This window comes from Oxyura jamaicensis, chromosome 1, assembly GCF_011077185.1.
Source record: "Oxyura jamaicensis isolate SHBP4307 breed ruddy duck chromosome 1, BPBGC_Ojam_1.0, whole genome shotgun sequence".
Lineage (NCBI taxonomy): Eukaryota > Metazoa > Chordata > Aves > Anseriformes > Anatidae > Oxyura > Oxyura jamaicensis.
Window position 1 is genome coordinate 108166703 of NC_048893.1, and position 15304 is coordinate 108182006.

At 46.5% G+C, this 15304-nt stretch overlaps 1 protein-coding gene and 1 long non-coding RNA gene across 3 annotated transcripts in view; one reads left to right on the forward strand and one right to left on the reverse strand.

The window, feature by feature from the left end:
• Positions 1–2109: 2109 nt before the first annotated feature.
• LOC118155831 lies at positions 2110–5465 on the reverse strand. The gene is made up of 3 exons (XR_004746037.1): positions 5303–5465; positions 4939–5015; positions 2110–4748 (listed from the first exon to the last, which is right to left on the reverse strand). It is a non-coding gene; the product is annotated as an uncharacterized LOC118155831 (long non-coding RNA).
• Positions 5466–12579: 7114 nt separating this feature from the next.
• HUNK (hormonally up-regulated Neu-associated kinase) overlaps positions 12580–15304 on the forward strand; it is a 57399-nt gene continuing 54674 nt past the window's right edge. Inside the window, exon 1 of one of the 2 annotated variants that reach the window (XM_035315608.1) lies at positions 12580–13018. In XM_035315608.1, the coding sequence (XP_035171499.1) occupies positions 12737–13018 (282 nt within the window). In that variant the 5' untranslated portion in view covers positions 12580–12736. The remainder of the gene's footprint in view (positions 13019–15304) is intronic. The other variant, XM_035315610.1, reaches the window with a different exon arrangement.

Sequence of the window (15304 nt, forward strand, 5' to 3'; positions counted from 1 at the left end):
TTGCTGAGACAACCAGAAAGTTCTAGATAGAGAGGTGTTTGGTTGGTTGCTGAAGCTCCTAAAATAGTTCAAGAGTACCCTTGAAATCCTTCTGTGAATGTAAAGTAATCTTTGGTTACTTTGTGGAGATACTACAGGTAGCCATTCCAGGCCTGAGTGGTGGCATATTAAATTTTCAGGCAGTATATCCTTCAGCTACGCTTGCTATTTACAGAGATGGCGAATTCTACTTTTGAAGGAAATCTCAAAGCTCTCTTCCAAAAGCAGCAAATGCAAAAGTGTTTCCTCAAGCTACAAAAGTATTTTGAAAACTGCACCCAGCAGAAGTCCAGAGGAAACAGATGGCCATTTGATGCGCTGTTTCTTGTGGGAGGCGAGACAGACATTTGGGAGAAAGACCCTGGTCAGATGTCCCAGTGCCACCCACCTGGGTAGGTTCAAATACTTTTGAAGGTAGGATTTTGTCCTCCAAACCATTCAGACTCTTCTGAGAATGACCTACCAATACGTGAATAGCATCCCAGCACAATCAGGTAGGTCCTGATGAGAAGCGGTGTCTACTAGCTACTGACCAGTGTGGGCCCTGGGTAGTCTAGTGGTATTCCTGGGTGGCTGATGTGTATGGAACTGGCCCAGTTTGTTCAACAATTGTGACCTGAGAAATGAAGACTAAATAGTTGATTTCTTCCTCCTTGACACGTCCATCTCTCCTGCAGTTTCTGTTTGTAGGGATATGCGTCTACCATGCAAGCAGTGAGGCTGACTGTAAAGCAGAGAAGAAGGCCCCTCTCAGCTTTAATGCAGTTAGCATAGGTAGCAAGAGCAGAGAAGACAAAACTCCAGGGTGACCTGTGAAAAATGCTGGAGGGTCAACAGTTTTGAGCTCCAAGCCTTCCTGCATCTCCGGGAAGTTAAGTTGTTCGGGTTTTTGAGAATTTTTGTTTTGAATTACCTGTTAAAAAGAGCAGTATTACTCTGTTGTGTCCTGTTACTCTGCAGACTCATTATATATTTGCAATATTTTGCCTTGTGAGAGCTTGCTGTAACTCTATAGTCTGGCAATACTTTGGTTTCTCTACTCTGCTGTTGCTAGGCGATGAAACACTAAGAGCAATTTGCATGACCCTTTCTTTGGATGGTATTAACACGCAGAAATTAATGCCACCCAAAGCTGGTAATGTGACCATCCACAACCAGCCTCCTCCTCCTCGCCTAGGTCTTGCCTCTGATACTAATTGAAATGAGATACAGTGTGTAATTTGGTAGGGAGTGTGTAAAAATTGAGTACTGACACAAACAGGACATACCGGCTGCCCTGTAGGCCCACTGTGCACCCTTCCCGGCATTGCCGCAGGCCTTCAAAGCATTTAGCCTGTATGTTCGAGCGAGCTCTGGCTTGTAGCTCCTTTGTTTTCAGGTGGCCACTCCTGACATCCTTGTACTTATAGATGTGTCCTTTGTGCTCTATAGTACAACTAAAGAGTTTCTGTAAGGAGATTCATAGTACGTTATCTGAAGTGAGTTATTTACTCAAGATCACCACAATACTTTCTGTTAACGTACCATGTAAGTGGGTGTATAAATAGAAGCGTAATATGTAAAATGTTATCCTAAAGTTACACCAGAATAGATTGATGACTTCTGTCTTTTAATTTTAGTATATTTGCAAAGACTCTCCTGATAACTTAATTGTAACCACACTGCCTTCATCAGTGTGATCCTTGTCCTGCACGCATGTATAAATGTGCATCATTCTCCTAATGATTATATGGCTGGGGCTTTTTGTGTGGTGAGACATGTACGTTGCTAACATTTTCTGATATATTAGTTACTTTATTCTGTTTTCCTGTGATTAATCTTTATCTACAAATATGAGGTATGTTGTAAAAATATAACTTTGTAGTGGATTCCAGGAAAAATATCTTGCCATGAGCTTACAGATATGGAAACATGTTAATGTTGAATACATGTGGTTCTAAATAAGATTTTTATTTAGATATTTTACTTGAATGTAGTGATTGAGGCATACTTCAGAAGTAATTATTTCTGACATTTGGAAAGATTCTTAAAACCATTCTGTATTTTTGCTATTAACGCTATTTGGAAACCAACCAACTGGAAATGAGATACTTTTTGCATGTATGGTGAAGATGTGTGCGTTAAGCTTTGAATGAGCATGACATTTGCTAGCATTTTATTTAGAATTCCAAGAATCTGAAGCTCATGTCATTATGCTTTTTGTACGCATTTTTGTTTATTTTGAGTATTTTTTGTGAAATCAGGCTTTGCTCTAGTCAGAGGATGACTTGTTTATATCCCTCCTTATTGCTTAACGGGTTGGCTATTGAGAGCCCAAACCTTTAACTCCCTCAAGTACTGATCCTTATATATATGTATAAACATTTATATGTATATCATCCGTCTCTATCAGTAGGGTAGCTTCTAGAAATAAACTTTGGCAACAGTGGACTCATTTTGAATATTATGCCTTTAATATATTTGTGCACATCTTTGATCCACATAAAACTGCTTACTCTGTTTCAAGATGAAGACCTATTTCTCTTCAGCTGTCTTATTTTCTATCCCATATTACTGTATTTTAGCAGTCGGGCTCTCCACATAAGGAGCATGTATTTTATATAATAAATGTAAGTGATTCAGAATGCTGCAGTGCACTTAATAACTAGGTATTTCATTATAATCCTCTTGGTACATAATCTTCACTGTCTGTCAGTCGATTGGGTTTTCATGCTCACTTGACTGTCTGGCACAGTAAAACTGTTTCTATGAGGGACTTGAAGGATTACTGGCATCAGAAACAAGCTTACAGCACTCTGGATGCTCAACACTCAGTTTTCCTGCTCCATCTCAGGTCTCTTTAGGGGCCGGAAGGCAGCTCAAGGTATCCTGGTCCTGCAACTGAACATTCCTGCAAAATCAAGCTTGTTACTGATGGTTTACAACTGCAGTAATTTTAAGATGTGATATCTTGGTTCTGAAGAGTTGGGAGTTTTGCACAATATAATGCAGGTATGGGAAAGGATTGCCTCGAAAAAATAGGATGTGCTTTATGTTATATGTAGCCATCTGTACTTGTCTTTCTGTAAATTATTTATCCCGTTGTTGTGCACGCAGCTAACACTTTGTCATGCCCAGATGGTTTGAAACCACTGCGTCTGAGGATACGTAGGATTTCAATTCCTTGACCGAGAGGGGGAGCAGATGTTCCAGCTGATATGCCAGGCCCCCTGTGATGCTGTAAAATGCATATGAGGGAAAGAAAAGGGGCACAAGGTCTTCAGAGGTTAGAGCTTTTTTTTTTTTGCCTTTTTTTTTTTTTTTTTTTATATATATATATAAATGAAATGGATATCCCTGATTGAAAGGAAGATGAAGCAAATGAGCCATTATCACTTTTCTACATTTTGTGCCAAATTCCATGCATGCTCAGGAGCTCAGCACCTTTGCAATGTAGAAACCAAGAATTTCTGGCTTTTGACTGTGTACCTAATCAGTAGGTATATAAATATGCCACTGGATTCTTCACATAAACACAGATTCATCCATTTTTCCTTTCCATGTCTTACAGCTGCTTCTCATCTTCACTGTAAATCTGCTTCTCTCTCCCTTTGAATTTCATACTGACAATCTTGTGACTAGACCTTCAATCATTTTCCATGATAAGTGAAGCTGGGTTTGTCAGGAGATAAAATATTTTATTAGGTGAATGCATGTAGCTGGAAGAAACTCCAGGCAAGCTAGTGAAAGTTGATCAAACTGTATCAGTGGATTGAATGAAAGATAGCGTCTCTGCCTATAAATAGTGCTTTGCTTCACCTTTTCACTGTCAGTCTTCCAGCAACATAACTTCTAATTCCAATGGCAAATCTTCCTTCCACTTCTTCCCAGAGAATATTGTTCATTACAAAGGAATAATTCCAAATTGTGGTTCGTAATGCCAGATGGGCTACTGTGATGCTCTAGCCCTCCTTCCTGTTTGACACACAGCATCAGGCTTCTTCCTGCTTGAAATAGAAAGTCTTTTTTAAAAAAATAAAATAAAGTAAAATAAAAAGCATCTGATTTTGATTTAAAAAATTCCAAAGAAGGAGAATTTGCCCTAGCACCTCACTGGGTTGCTGTGTTGGTTAATTACCCTTACTGTTAAAAATGTGTGTCTTGTTTTATAGCTTGAATTTGTCTAGATTCAGCTCTTAACCACTGGATCTCATTATAGCTTTGTCTGTGAGTGTGCATTCATACTTCTTAGCAATAGAGACTACAAACATTCATCATCTCCCTCTGCTAGGCTAGAAGGACTGAGTTCTTCCACTGTGAAGCATATTATTTAGGTCTTTAATCATTCTCATAGTTCTTTTCAGAATTTTCTTCGGTCTGCCCACTTCTTGAGTTGTGGAGAACAGAACCAGATGTGGTTTTCCAGATGGGGTTACATGAATGCAGGATATTCTGATAATTTAACAACTTCTTTGTGTCCTCCTCCTTCTTTCTCCTTTGTATATGCATTTATGGGCCACACTTTATATAGACTAAGATGATATTTTTGATAGACAGAAATACCCACCACCCAGGGCCTGAGTCACCTTCTCTTTTTTGGTCATTCAAGAGCAAACAGGGAGTGGCAGGGTCTGAATGATACCAAAGCCAAAGCTTTCATGTGTAATTCCTCTTCCGTGCCAAATCTTTCATAATACATAGTGTTCCTCAGCCAGGTGGATAACTGAGTGCTGATTCAAGAAAGTGTTTGCTATAGAAACAGGTGCAGGAATGAATAATCTACTGAGTTTTGTAATAGTGAATCCGATATCCTGGCATATTCGAACACATCTTTGAGTGGTGCTGCAATCACGTAAATGCACAAACCCATAGCTTTTTTTTTTTTTTTTTTTTCCTTCTCGGTATCTGTAGAAAGTCTACCTGTAAAACTGTAAGGGCTTTATTGACTTCCAGTTTTCCACTGAATTGCTTGCAAGGACATGCTCACTGGAAATTCTCTGCAGGAGAAAAAAAATAAAATAATAATAATAATAAAAAAATAAAAACTTTTTATAAGCAAAATGGATTTGATCATCCCACACATATTTAGGACCTACTTTGTAAAACTTCCTGATAAGGACTAGTATGATTTTGTTAAACGGGAGTGTTCATATGAATATGGACTACCCATGTAAACAAATGCTTGAAGGAGCACATATGTTCAGAGCTAGACTAAATGTCCTACACAACGCTAACATAAAAAGCCAGAAACCAAGAGAGGAGAATGTAAAGAGCTAGCACCTACTTTCAGGACAGTTTCATAACTTTTGGAGGCCTGAGTAATGGTTTTTAGATGCCCAGCTTAGCGCAGGCTCTGCAAGTGAGCTGGCCGAGGAGGTGAGCTGGCAGTGCTGGGAGGCTGCTTTGAGCCTGTAGATTCAGGACTTCGTGCAGAAACAATGCAGTAGGTTGTTGCTAACACTTCTGGACTGAAAATCATGTAAGGGAGAAGCAATAAGCTGAAAATAAATGGAGCAAGCATCCCTTTTGAGTGTGCAGAGGGCACAGTGGAGATTCAGCTGTGGGCTGAGATCTGAGTGCGACTCAAGAGTCTTGGAAGGAGGGCTTTGCACAGAGTTCCCAGGTTTCCTAGGGAAGAGTGAAAGAACAAGGCTGACAAAAAGTATACATGTAGTGCAGGAAAACTTTGGATCATTTAGAAAAGAGTTGCACCAGAATATCATACATGAACTATGTTATCAAGAGCAGTGTCCTGCATTAAATAAACACTGTCTGCGTGCTATGTTTGTTTCCAACCATTGCTTCCTGCACTGATCCTGGAGCTGTGGATTTGCAACGACCCCTTTGGACCAGTGAAGCTCTGTGGCTGGGACTGGGCTGCCCGAGGAATTTCCTCCTCTCCTCTTCCGAGCGCTATCTTGACAGCTGAGAGCAGCCAGAGCACTCTCGCCGGCACACCCTGGATCTGCACATCTGGAGAGTGTAAGCTCTGCTTTCCTTGTGAAACATGCTCAGCTCAGGAATTTACTTCTCCCAGCGGCCTAGCAGAGCCAAAGTCCGCTGACTTTCAGGGCACGATGTAAGGCCCATCTGTTTGCTCAGATCTGTGCCGGAGGGTCTGGCAGCGAGGCTTATGGTTAACGTGTCCCGTGGGAGTCTGTGCGAGAAGAACAGTGGCCAGCGCGCTACGTGTCTGTTTTTTAAACAATCTGCATGCGTGCAGACTATCCGAAAGTTAACAACTGCAGGGAAATTAAACAAAAAAATTTAACCTTACAGGCATTTTACAGTAAATAGATTCACTGAAAGGACCCCCTTTTGCTGCCTGTGCTGCTAGGGTTCTCCATGCATGACCAAGAGTGTGATCTCTCCTTGGCTCTTCTTCCTTGGTCCTGCAAAGAAATCACAATACAGCCACTTCCATAATGACAGACTGGCACACATTATATGCTCAGGATTAAGCTGACACTGAATCATTGAACAGAAGAAGCTTGTGTGACACAAAGCCCTTATTAAACTTTAAGAATTTCAAGGTAACAAAGAAATAAATGTATTTCTTCTTCTTCTTCTTCTTCTTCTTCTTCTTCTTCTTTTCTTCTTCTTTTCTTCTTCTTCTAATTTTCTTCTTCTTCTTCTTTTTGAGTTCACTCTGGCTGCTCCTTCTTTTAAGCACGCAACAGAAAGTACTGCAAGCCTGGCACCCAGCTGAGTTACCGGTTGACTGAAATACCTGTAGTCTAAATGGAGGGTGGTAAACAGGTACTGATTAACTCCTTCAGGCCTTTATCCTGATATAAAACCAGGGGGAATCAGAAGGTGTCAAAAGCTGTTAGAAAGTACCCTACACCACAAGTACTGTAGTTCCAACCTAAAAGCTCTTGTAGAGCCCCTGAAGCTGTATCACCACGTTTCCACTCAAAATCAGATGTGTTCCTCCAAGTTCACCTCCATTCACCTGTGCTCAGTGTGGCCTTTTTCTTCCTGTGCAGCATCGTCAGGTCCATCCTTATGCTTCCACTGCTTGTCCTCTACACCTGCTGCAGCCTTTCCATGCTTGCAGAACTCTAAAGCAAGGACCAAAAGCCAGGTCTTCTTCTTTCCTGCATGAGCTGTCCTACCAAAACATGAATCTCATAAATAAACTGATTTTGCAAATTAGACACACATGGATTATTATTCTAATTGGGAATTGTTAGAAATTCAGATACCAAGTCCCATTTAGGTAAAATCACATAAACAGGATTTTTTTTTTCTTTATTTATTTCTAAGCTAATATCACTTTGGAAATGTTTCAGGACTGTGCCAAGTCTTGGAGGTATGTCACAGTATTCACCTTTTTAAAAAAATGCACACTTCATAAACGGAACTCCCAGCTCTGAATTTTTGGTGTGGTTTCAAGTTAGGAAAGTGGCATACAGAGCAACATGACTGCACCTATTGGGAACTGAGGAAGCTGGGCCACAGCTGAGAAGTGCAGAGTTGCTCTGCATGAAATCCCGGCTTTAACACGGCGCTCTGTACCTCCCTTCAAGGAAGGAGCACAGCAAAGTTGCCCCCTGCACACTCCTGGCTACATGTAGGTATAGGCAGCTTGCTGTCCCATCCGTGGAGAAGTCGGGCAAAGCCTGCAGCAGGACTAAAGCAGGACGAGCAGAGGCAGACAGCAGTTGGACCTGAGCGCCTCAGATCCTGTCCCTGAGCCCTCAAGCCCTCCCAGAGCTCATATGTATAGAGTACATATCCGTGATAGCTTTGTGATAGCGTAACGTGTACTTTCACCGCTGCAAAACTGTGCTTTCCAACAATGCATTCAGTCATAAAAAATTCTTTCAGGCTTAAACAAAACATGGAAATCTTAGTTCAGGAGTGAGTCACTGGTTTGTTCAAGTTTCAGCACTGATGTAAACAAGGTGCTTGGAACTTGTCTTGCAAGAAAGCATTTAAATAGCTGACTTGCTTCAACCCCCAAATCAGCGATTACTGTAGGTGCGAGCACACAGCAGCCACGGGGTTATGGTGCTCAGCCTGCAGCATCAATGGGAAAATCGCCAGTCCTAAATCACGCTCTGCAGTACTGGCACATTTTCTGATTTATTGCCAAGGAAAAGGAGAAGAGGGAGATGCAACCTCATGGCTTGAGGGCATCTTGATTCTGAATTTCCATCACAGTGGGTTATTTACTTGAATGTTGTCTAGCATCGCATTTACCATTTATAGGATCATTTGGACTAGTGTCAGTCCCTACTCAAATCTAAAGCTTTATTTCAAATACAAGCTCATTTAAATTTATCTCAGAGCACATTAACAGTGTACCAACATGACACCAGGGCTTGACCTGGCAGTCCATTGTGGGGGCTTTGACAGCATTTGTAATACCTCATGCCTTTTTCTGCAAGCCCTCCTTGGCTGCAAGGCCATTGCATTGCAAGACCCTTAAGCTGAATTTGGCCATACTTATTTTTAAATTCCACATACCGGTGGTGGTCTAGGTTGTTGTATCGACAGTCCAGTATTTGAGTGACATATTTTTTCTCTACTGTTATTGAAAAAAAATTACCACGGGGAACTTCAGGAGAAATTCAGTATGATAAGATACACTAATTCCAGAGATTTACAAAACTCTGATTTCCTTTTCCTTTACATGGCCTCTATCACTGATATCCAAAGGCTTTTAAAAATGTAAGGACTTATAATAGGCATAATTATGCAATGCTCTTGCATTCCCTCACATGTAAGTGAAGCTTAAATTCGAGGTGCTAAATTTTGTCATCGTGCACTGCAAGAAGGGTTTCACAGCAATTTAAGTTCAAAAATGGAACTTCTTAATTAGTGGAATATGGAAAAGAATAACAACATCAACACAGCTACCCCCTGCTGCTTACTTTGATATTAAATTCAATTTCTTCTATGATACCTCCCAGTCATCGCACTCTTGACTCTTATATCAGCTGCACAGAGCTACATTAAAGAAGCTGCAGGGCAGAGAGCAAGCTGAAGATTTCAGTGGGAGCACAGGGAAAGCTAGATCAGAGCTCAGAGAGACAGCAGCAGATAAACCCGTTGCCAACACGTTTGTGTAAAAGTCAGCAAATAGTTTCAATGCTTACTGACTCAAGCACTTTTGCACCTATATTCGGCCCGAATATTTTTGAGGACAAACGTTTGTTCAATATTTTTCAAACACAAGCTTTAAGCTTATGAAAGCTTAACTGTGAAAGTCCCCTTCCTGCTTCTGCTGAAAGGTGAAGTAATCTTTCTCTATGATTACAAGACCACAAGGATTTAGGAATAGGACTGTGAACATCAGCCAGACGGTATCTGCTGCATTCACCCATAGGAAGAGAAGTCATAATGTGATCCTGGCCATCACGGCTGTACTGGGAGAGCCGTGTCCTTCGCTGCTGTCCGCACTGCCACGTGCAGGGGGACGGGCACCCTTGCCGCACCGGGTGCATCATCTGCTACTGCAGGCTTTTACTGTGCCAGTAAACGTAGAAGGTTTTCAGCAGCCTGAACTTGGACCGGGATTTGAACGCTGCAAAAAACACGCCCCATAAATCCGAAATGGAAATACATTCCCTCTTCCAAAACTATAATAAAAACAACTGTTCTGAAAAAATATCCCTGTAATATCTGAAACCCAAATATGAGAAACGTGGACACCTGTCCAAAAAAGCACCCCAAAACCAAACTGCTATTTTAAAGCAGAAAGAAATGCCAAAGAGAGAATAAGCAATAGCAGCAGAGCTTTTTTTAACCTAAGGTATCGGTACTAAGCCAGTGTTCCTCCAGCAATCCGTCTGAAGTCAGCAGTTAACCATTGCCTTCCAAAGGCCTGGTGATGGTAGATGGAGTTTTCCCATTTTTAATTTGACCTGAAGAGAATTTACGCGTTGCTCTTGTGCAGCACGTTTATAAGTTTACCCGCTTCTTAATTTACCTTTGTGCTGTTGTAAAGAGACGCGATTTCTTCCTTCCTTTGCTCAAGGACCTCAGACCACTCCAGAAAGCAATTAATATGGATTGCACGTGCAGGTGAGGCGTAAGGAGAATTCAAGCATCCCCAGCGACGGTCCCGTGCTCCAGCAAGGAGCGTTTGGCAAGCTGCCACCAGCAGCTGCACCAGAGGAGGCACCAGCAAGGTGAGACGAGCCTTTCTGCTGAGGGGCTCTCAGGGTCACAAACATTTCCTTCTTTCTGTTGCTGGACCAGCGCTTTCCAGCTCTGTCCCCAGCCGCATCCTCCCCTGGCGTTGCAGCAGAGGCTGGGAACACAGCCACAGAGCTTGACCCCACGAAGGACACAGCCCTTGGCACCAGGGATGGGGCACGGGGGCCTCAGCCTTCCTTGGGGCTGCAGAACTCCCCATCTGCCCACCAACGATGCACTTTACTACGGCATTTTAGAATGGTGCAGACGGCCAAGGACAATACTGTCAGGGTAACTCTGAATTTCTTTGCTTTCACAGATTTAAATCAAGCTTTAAATTATTTTTAGTAGCTTGTTATTACAGCTTTTGCAACCTGAAGACAGACTACTGCCTTTAATTCATTAGTAATTTCAACAGTTAATCAGAAAATGTCATTACCTAGGAGGACTGCGGCTCAAAATAAAGCACACTGGAGTTAAATTTAAATTAAAGCATGGACAGAAATGAATGCAGCCTTTGATCCCCCTTCCATCCAGACTGCACCCTGATGGGCACAGCTGGACAGGATAGAAATCGTGAGAAGGGAGCAGTCTCGCCTGTTTAAAAGGGCACTGTCAACTCATTACATCCTCGAGTTGAGCAAATTAAATAAAAATTTTTAAAAAAGCACCGGGTTCTTTTGGAGCTCCCCTAACGTTTTCTGCAATGGCCACTTCTTGCCTGTTTTATTTTTACAAGGGGCTGATTTTCAGGTGTTTGACTGAAAAAAAAACATAGCCTACCGTTAACATCTGTTTAACCTTCATGGTGGCCCCAAACCACCTTTCTGTTCGCTGAGTGGGAGCTGTGAGCCTAAACAAGGGCTCGTACCTCTGTCTGCCTGTCTGCCTGTCTGTCTTTCAGCATACTCCTTCGGGCAAGCTCAGGGCCCACTCAGCAGGTGCCAGAGCCCCACGGTGTCGGGGTGAACTTCATCCCAGGTGGCACCAGCAGGGATGCAGGCACTGAAGGTGATGCCCTGGGGTACGTGGTGTCCCTGCCCGCCTTCCCTAGCCCTTAAGGACACAGTGGCAGTGCTGTGTCCCCCTTCCATGCATACCAAGGATGGTATGCATAGAAGGATTTCCCCCCTTCCATTCTGCAGTACAACATTCCCCCCATACATCCGCGTTGTTAAAAAGCTCCCGCACACCACGGCACCCTGGCCGCTGTCCTGACCTGCGGAAGGACGGGGTCACCTTCCTGTGAACAGTGGGGCGCCCCGGGCACCTCCCCGCTTCCAGCTTTGATTTAGGCAGCATCAGCAGAGCTATTTCCTGGACCGCTCACAATTGGCGGGAGACAGATTTACCAGCCCCAGCCCATTCAGCAGGGCTGGGACGGTCTGATATTGGCGCGAAGTTCGGCTGAGGGTAAAACTAGGGACGTTGTGGCATCCGGGGGGACCCCAGCTGCTGGGAGCATCGCACTGGCACAGCAGCCAGCAGCCCAGAAGTGGAACCACGGTGCATGTAGCCACAGGGAATTGATTTTGGAGGCTTTGATAGAAGCTTAAGGGAGCTAAAGTGGGGTAGGGGAAGGTAGCCAGCTGTGCTCCAGAAGGGTGTAGAGTGAGTCTGCCTCCCTGGTTCTCTTTCCCTACACTTTTCCTTGCCTGAAGGCAGCCCTGGCTGTGTTTTTGTCCTGAATACCGGTGGCTTGGAAGCCTGGACTTACACCGGCGAGGCTCTCAGTTGTCATTCACTACAGCCGGTCGGGTAAAATGGTGATGTTTCTCAGCTCTGGCTTAAATTAGGAAGTTTTACCAGCGTAGACTTGTCAACGAAAGCTGGAGTGAAAGGAGCACACGGCTAATCAACACCTGTGCCAGCCGAAATCCTATTAGCGCTGCGGCTGGGCTCCTCGGGAGGAAGGGAGCAGGGGGCTTTGGCTCAAGCAGCGTTCAGCGTGGAGCGGAGGCAGAGCGAAGGCAGCACGGCGTAAAACCGCTTTGACATTTTTTAACGAGTGAAAGAAGAGCCTAAAAAAAAAAAAGAGGTGGCACGGGAGAGCAAGCCCCCTAGCGGGAAAGCAGCCCTGCGAGCCGCCAGCGGGGCTTTCGCTGCGGCCAGGTACAACAGCATCCTCACGGGGGAGGCTGCAGGCAGGCAGGGCTCCCTGCTTGCCCTCCGACACCCCGCTGCAGGCAGGTCGAAGTCTTTGGGGGTGTGAGGGTGGAGGGTGCGAGCATCCCATAGGGGGGGAGCAGGCGTGGTGGCAGTGGAAAGGGACCCCATCCGGACGGGGGAGGAGGGCAGCGAGCCCCCAGCCCCCGGGGCAGGGCTGTGCAACCCTCCTGCGGGCTGTGCAAGCGCTCCCTCTTCTCGGGGATGAAATTACCGCCAGTCCAAAGCGGCAGCAGCGGGAGGAGGAAGAGAAGGAGGAGGAGGAGGCGGAGGCAGAGGGAGGCGCCGTCCCCAGGCAGAGGGGCGGCAGCAAGCCCCCCCCCCCCCCAACCCCTCGCCCCGCTCCTCCCCTCCGCGCCCTCCGCCGAGCAACTTTGCTGCCGGGCGGCTGCACGGCCGGGGGATGCCGGCGGCGGCGGGGGACGGGCTCCTGAGCGATGTGGCGGGCGGTGGTGGCGGCGGCGGCGGCGGCGGCAGCGGTGGTGGCGGTGGTGGCGCCGTGCCGGGTCCGGTGGCGGCGGAGGGCAGGCTGCTGGCCGCCTGGCTCAGCGCCGCGGCGCCCCGGGAGCGGCTCCGCGACTTCCAGCACACCAAGCGCGTCGGAGGCTACCTGATCGGCAGGAAGCTGGGCGAGGGCTCCTTCGCCAAGGTCCGAGAGGGGCTGCATGTGCTCACCGGAGAGAAGGTACCCGGCCGGCCGGGGAGGGCAGGGCACGGCGGGGAGCGGCGCTGGGAGGGCGGCGGGGCGCTCTGCTGCCCCCCGGGGATGCTCCGCTGAAGGCGCACCGACCCTTTTCCCCTTTTCGGGTTGCCCGCTTTGAGTGTCGGCACGGTAAAACCTTCCCCCCCCCCCCCCCCCCGTCGGCTATTAGTAAGAAAAGTCCGCCGAGGGGCTCTGCTTCTCGACTCTTTGCCCCAGTCCTATGGTGGAGCCTCCTGCCCATCGATCAGGATGTGTCACAACGGGATAGAGAGCAGCGGGTGCTTTAGTTCGATTCACCCAGCTTGGGACCCACAGAGGAGTTATCCTGCTCCCGTTTGAGCTGCCCTGTCGGATCACACCCGGTAACAAAGCTCCACCTAAAGCAGGACACCTTACCACTACTGCAAGCTCCCTGTACCACCAGGACTAAGCACCTCCAGAAATTCCCTCCAGCTCTAGCAGCACCCAAAATACTCTGTCGGTACGGTTGTATCTTTGTAGTATGCGTTCCTGCACTCCTGGGTCTTTTTTCTTTCCCCTTCCAGTAAGTTTGTCGTGGAGTGAAATGTAGAGTTAGGGCTCTGAATTTCATCGGGACAAAAAATGGTAATGTTAGTGATTATTATCATACAGGAACGCAAGAGGAAAATAATTTTGTGCTCTTCTGTTACCAAGCGTGTGCTTCTCCTTGGTAACAGATACATCCAATGATCCTCTCGTTGATAAAAGGCACATGCACACACACGTCCTTCCCACCTCCACTTTTTTGGATTGCTACATTTATCTCAGTCTGTTAAGAGGAAAAAATAAAAAGGCCCACCACACGCCCCTCTGTCTCAGCTCCCAGGCCCACTGCCTTCCTTTTTTTTTCTTCCCCCAGCGTCTTGAATAACACATTATGACAAAGTGCCGAGCAGAAACTCTAGGAGGATCTCCCTTCCTTCCTGCTGAGCCCCCGTGTCCTTATTTGTGGCCGGGTGCGATGATCTCTGAGCTCTGCCTGACCTGATCTTGTGCCGCGGGGTCAAAGGAGGCGCTCGCTGTTGGCTTCAGCGGGTAAAAGGTCCGTCTCATAGCTTCAAATTCACACATTCAGGGTCCATCTGCCCATAAAACGTGCCTCTTTAATTTCAGGTATTTATGGATGAGCGATTTGAGTTAACGGATGGGAGATAAGGGCAGCTAATGACTTCCTTCAGGTGAGGCCCTATCTCAGTGAGGTGCCTCCCTCTAACCGGAGGGGGGAATGCTCTCCATCCCACGCGTGACCCCACATGAGGATCTCACAGAGCTGTAGGGATTGGAAGGGACCTCAATGGATCCTGGGGTCCGATATCTCGCCTGGCAGAGGGAGCTGATGGACACTCAGCTCTTCTGGGCATGTTCCTCCACCACGCTTTCGCGTGGCCTCCAGCCTGGAGGCTGAAACGTGCCCAAACTGGATCTGCCTCGCAGCTGCCGGCAGCTCTGCCTACACGGAGCCCACCACAGGCGACAGAGCTCTGGCTGTAACATGAGGAAGAGAAGAAAAACATCTGCTTACCCGGGCTCCTTTCTTTGGGAGTGCATTTGAGAGGAGGCTGGGGCTGGCAAGCAAGCATGTGCGTTGAATGGGGGGGGAAAGCATGAGGCAGCGGGAGAGCCGGGATCAGCGGCACTGGGTCGTGGAAGGAGGCCCTGTGGGAAGAGGCCACCAGAGGCTGAGCACAGACCTCCTCTGGGGTGGAAACCAGGGTCAGGATGGCATTATCAGGGCTGCCCCGGAGCGCATGACTATGGGACAGTCACCCTTTGCCACCTCTCCATTCTCACCTCCGTTCCCCCAGCTCGGGACATCCCCCCGGAGCAAGGCTGGTGGAGAACATTGCCCTGTTACAGCCTGTCCCCCGGTCAGTGGGGTGAGCCAGAAACTGTCTTCCAGTCTGTTCACTTGCAGAGGAAAAGTTAATCTGCAGGAGTGAGTAGTCAGTGTGCCTGCAAGTGGAGTTCAGCAAAGTGAGCCGTGGAAACAAAGCCTTCTCCCGCGGACAGCCCGCTGGATCGTCCCAGTCACTGCATTTTTCTAGGCTGATGTTTTATGAGTCTATTATTCCAGGATTAGTGCCTGCATGTATTTTCAGAGGAAAAAAAAATAATAATTGACATCTGATTTTTGTTTTGTAATGCCAGGGCACCGTGTGAATTTCAATAAAATTGCTGTAATAGAGTGAAGTAGGGGTCTCACTGCTAACGCCTGGTAGCTGGGTTGGCACAGCCCAAGCTGCTACA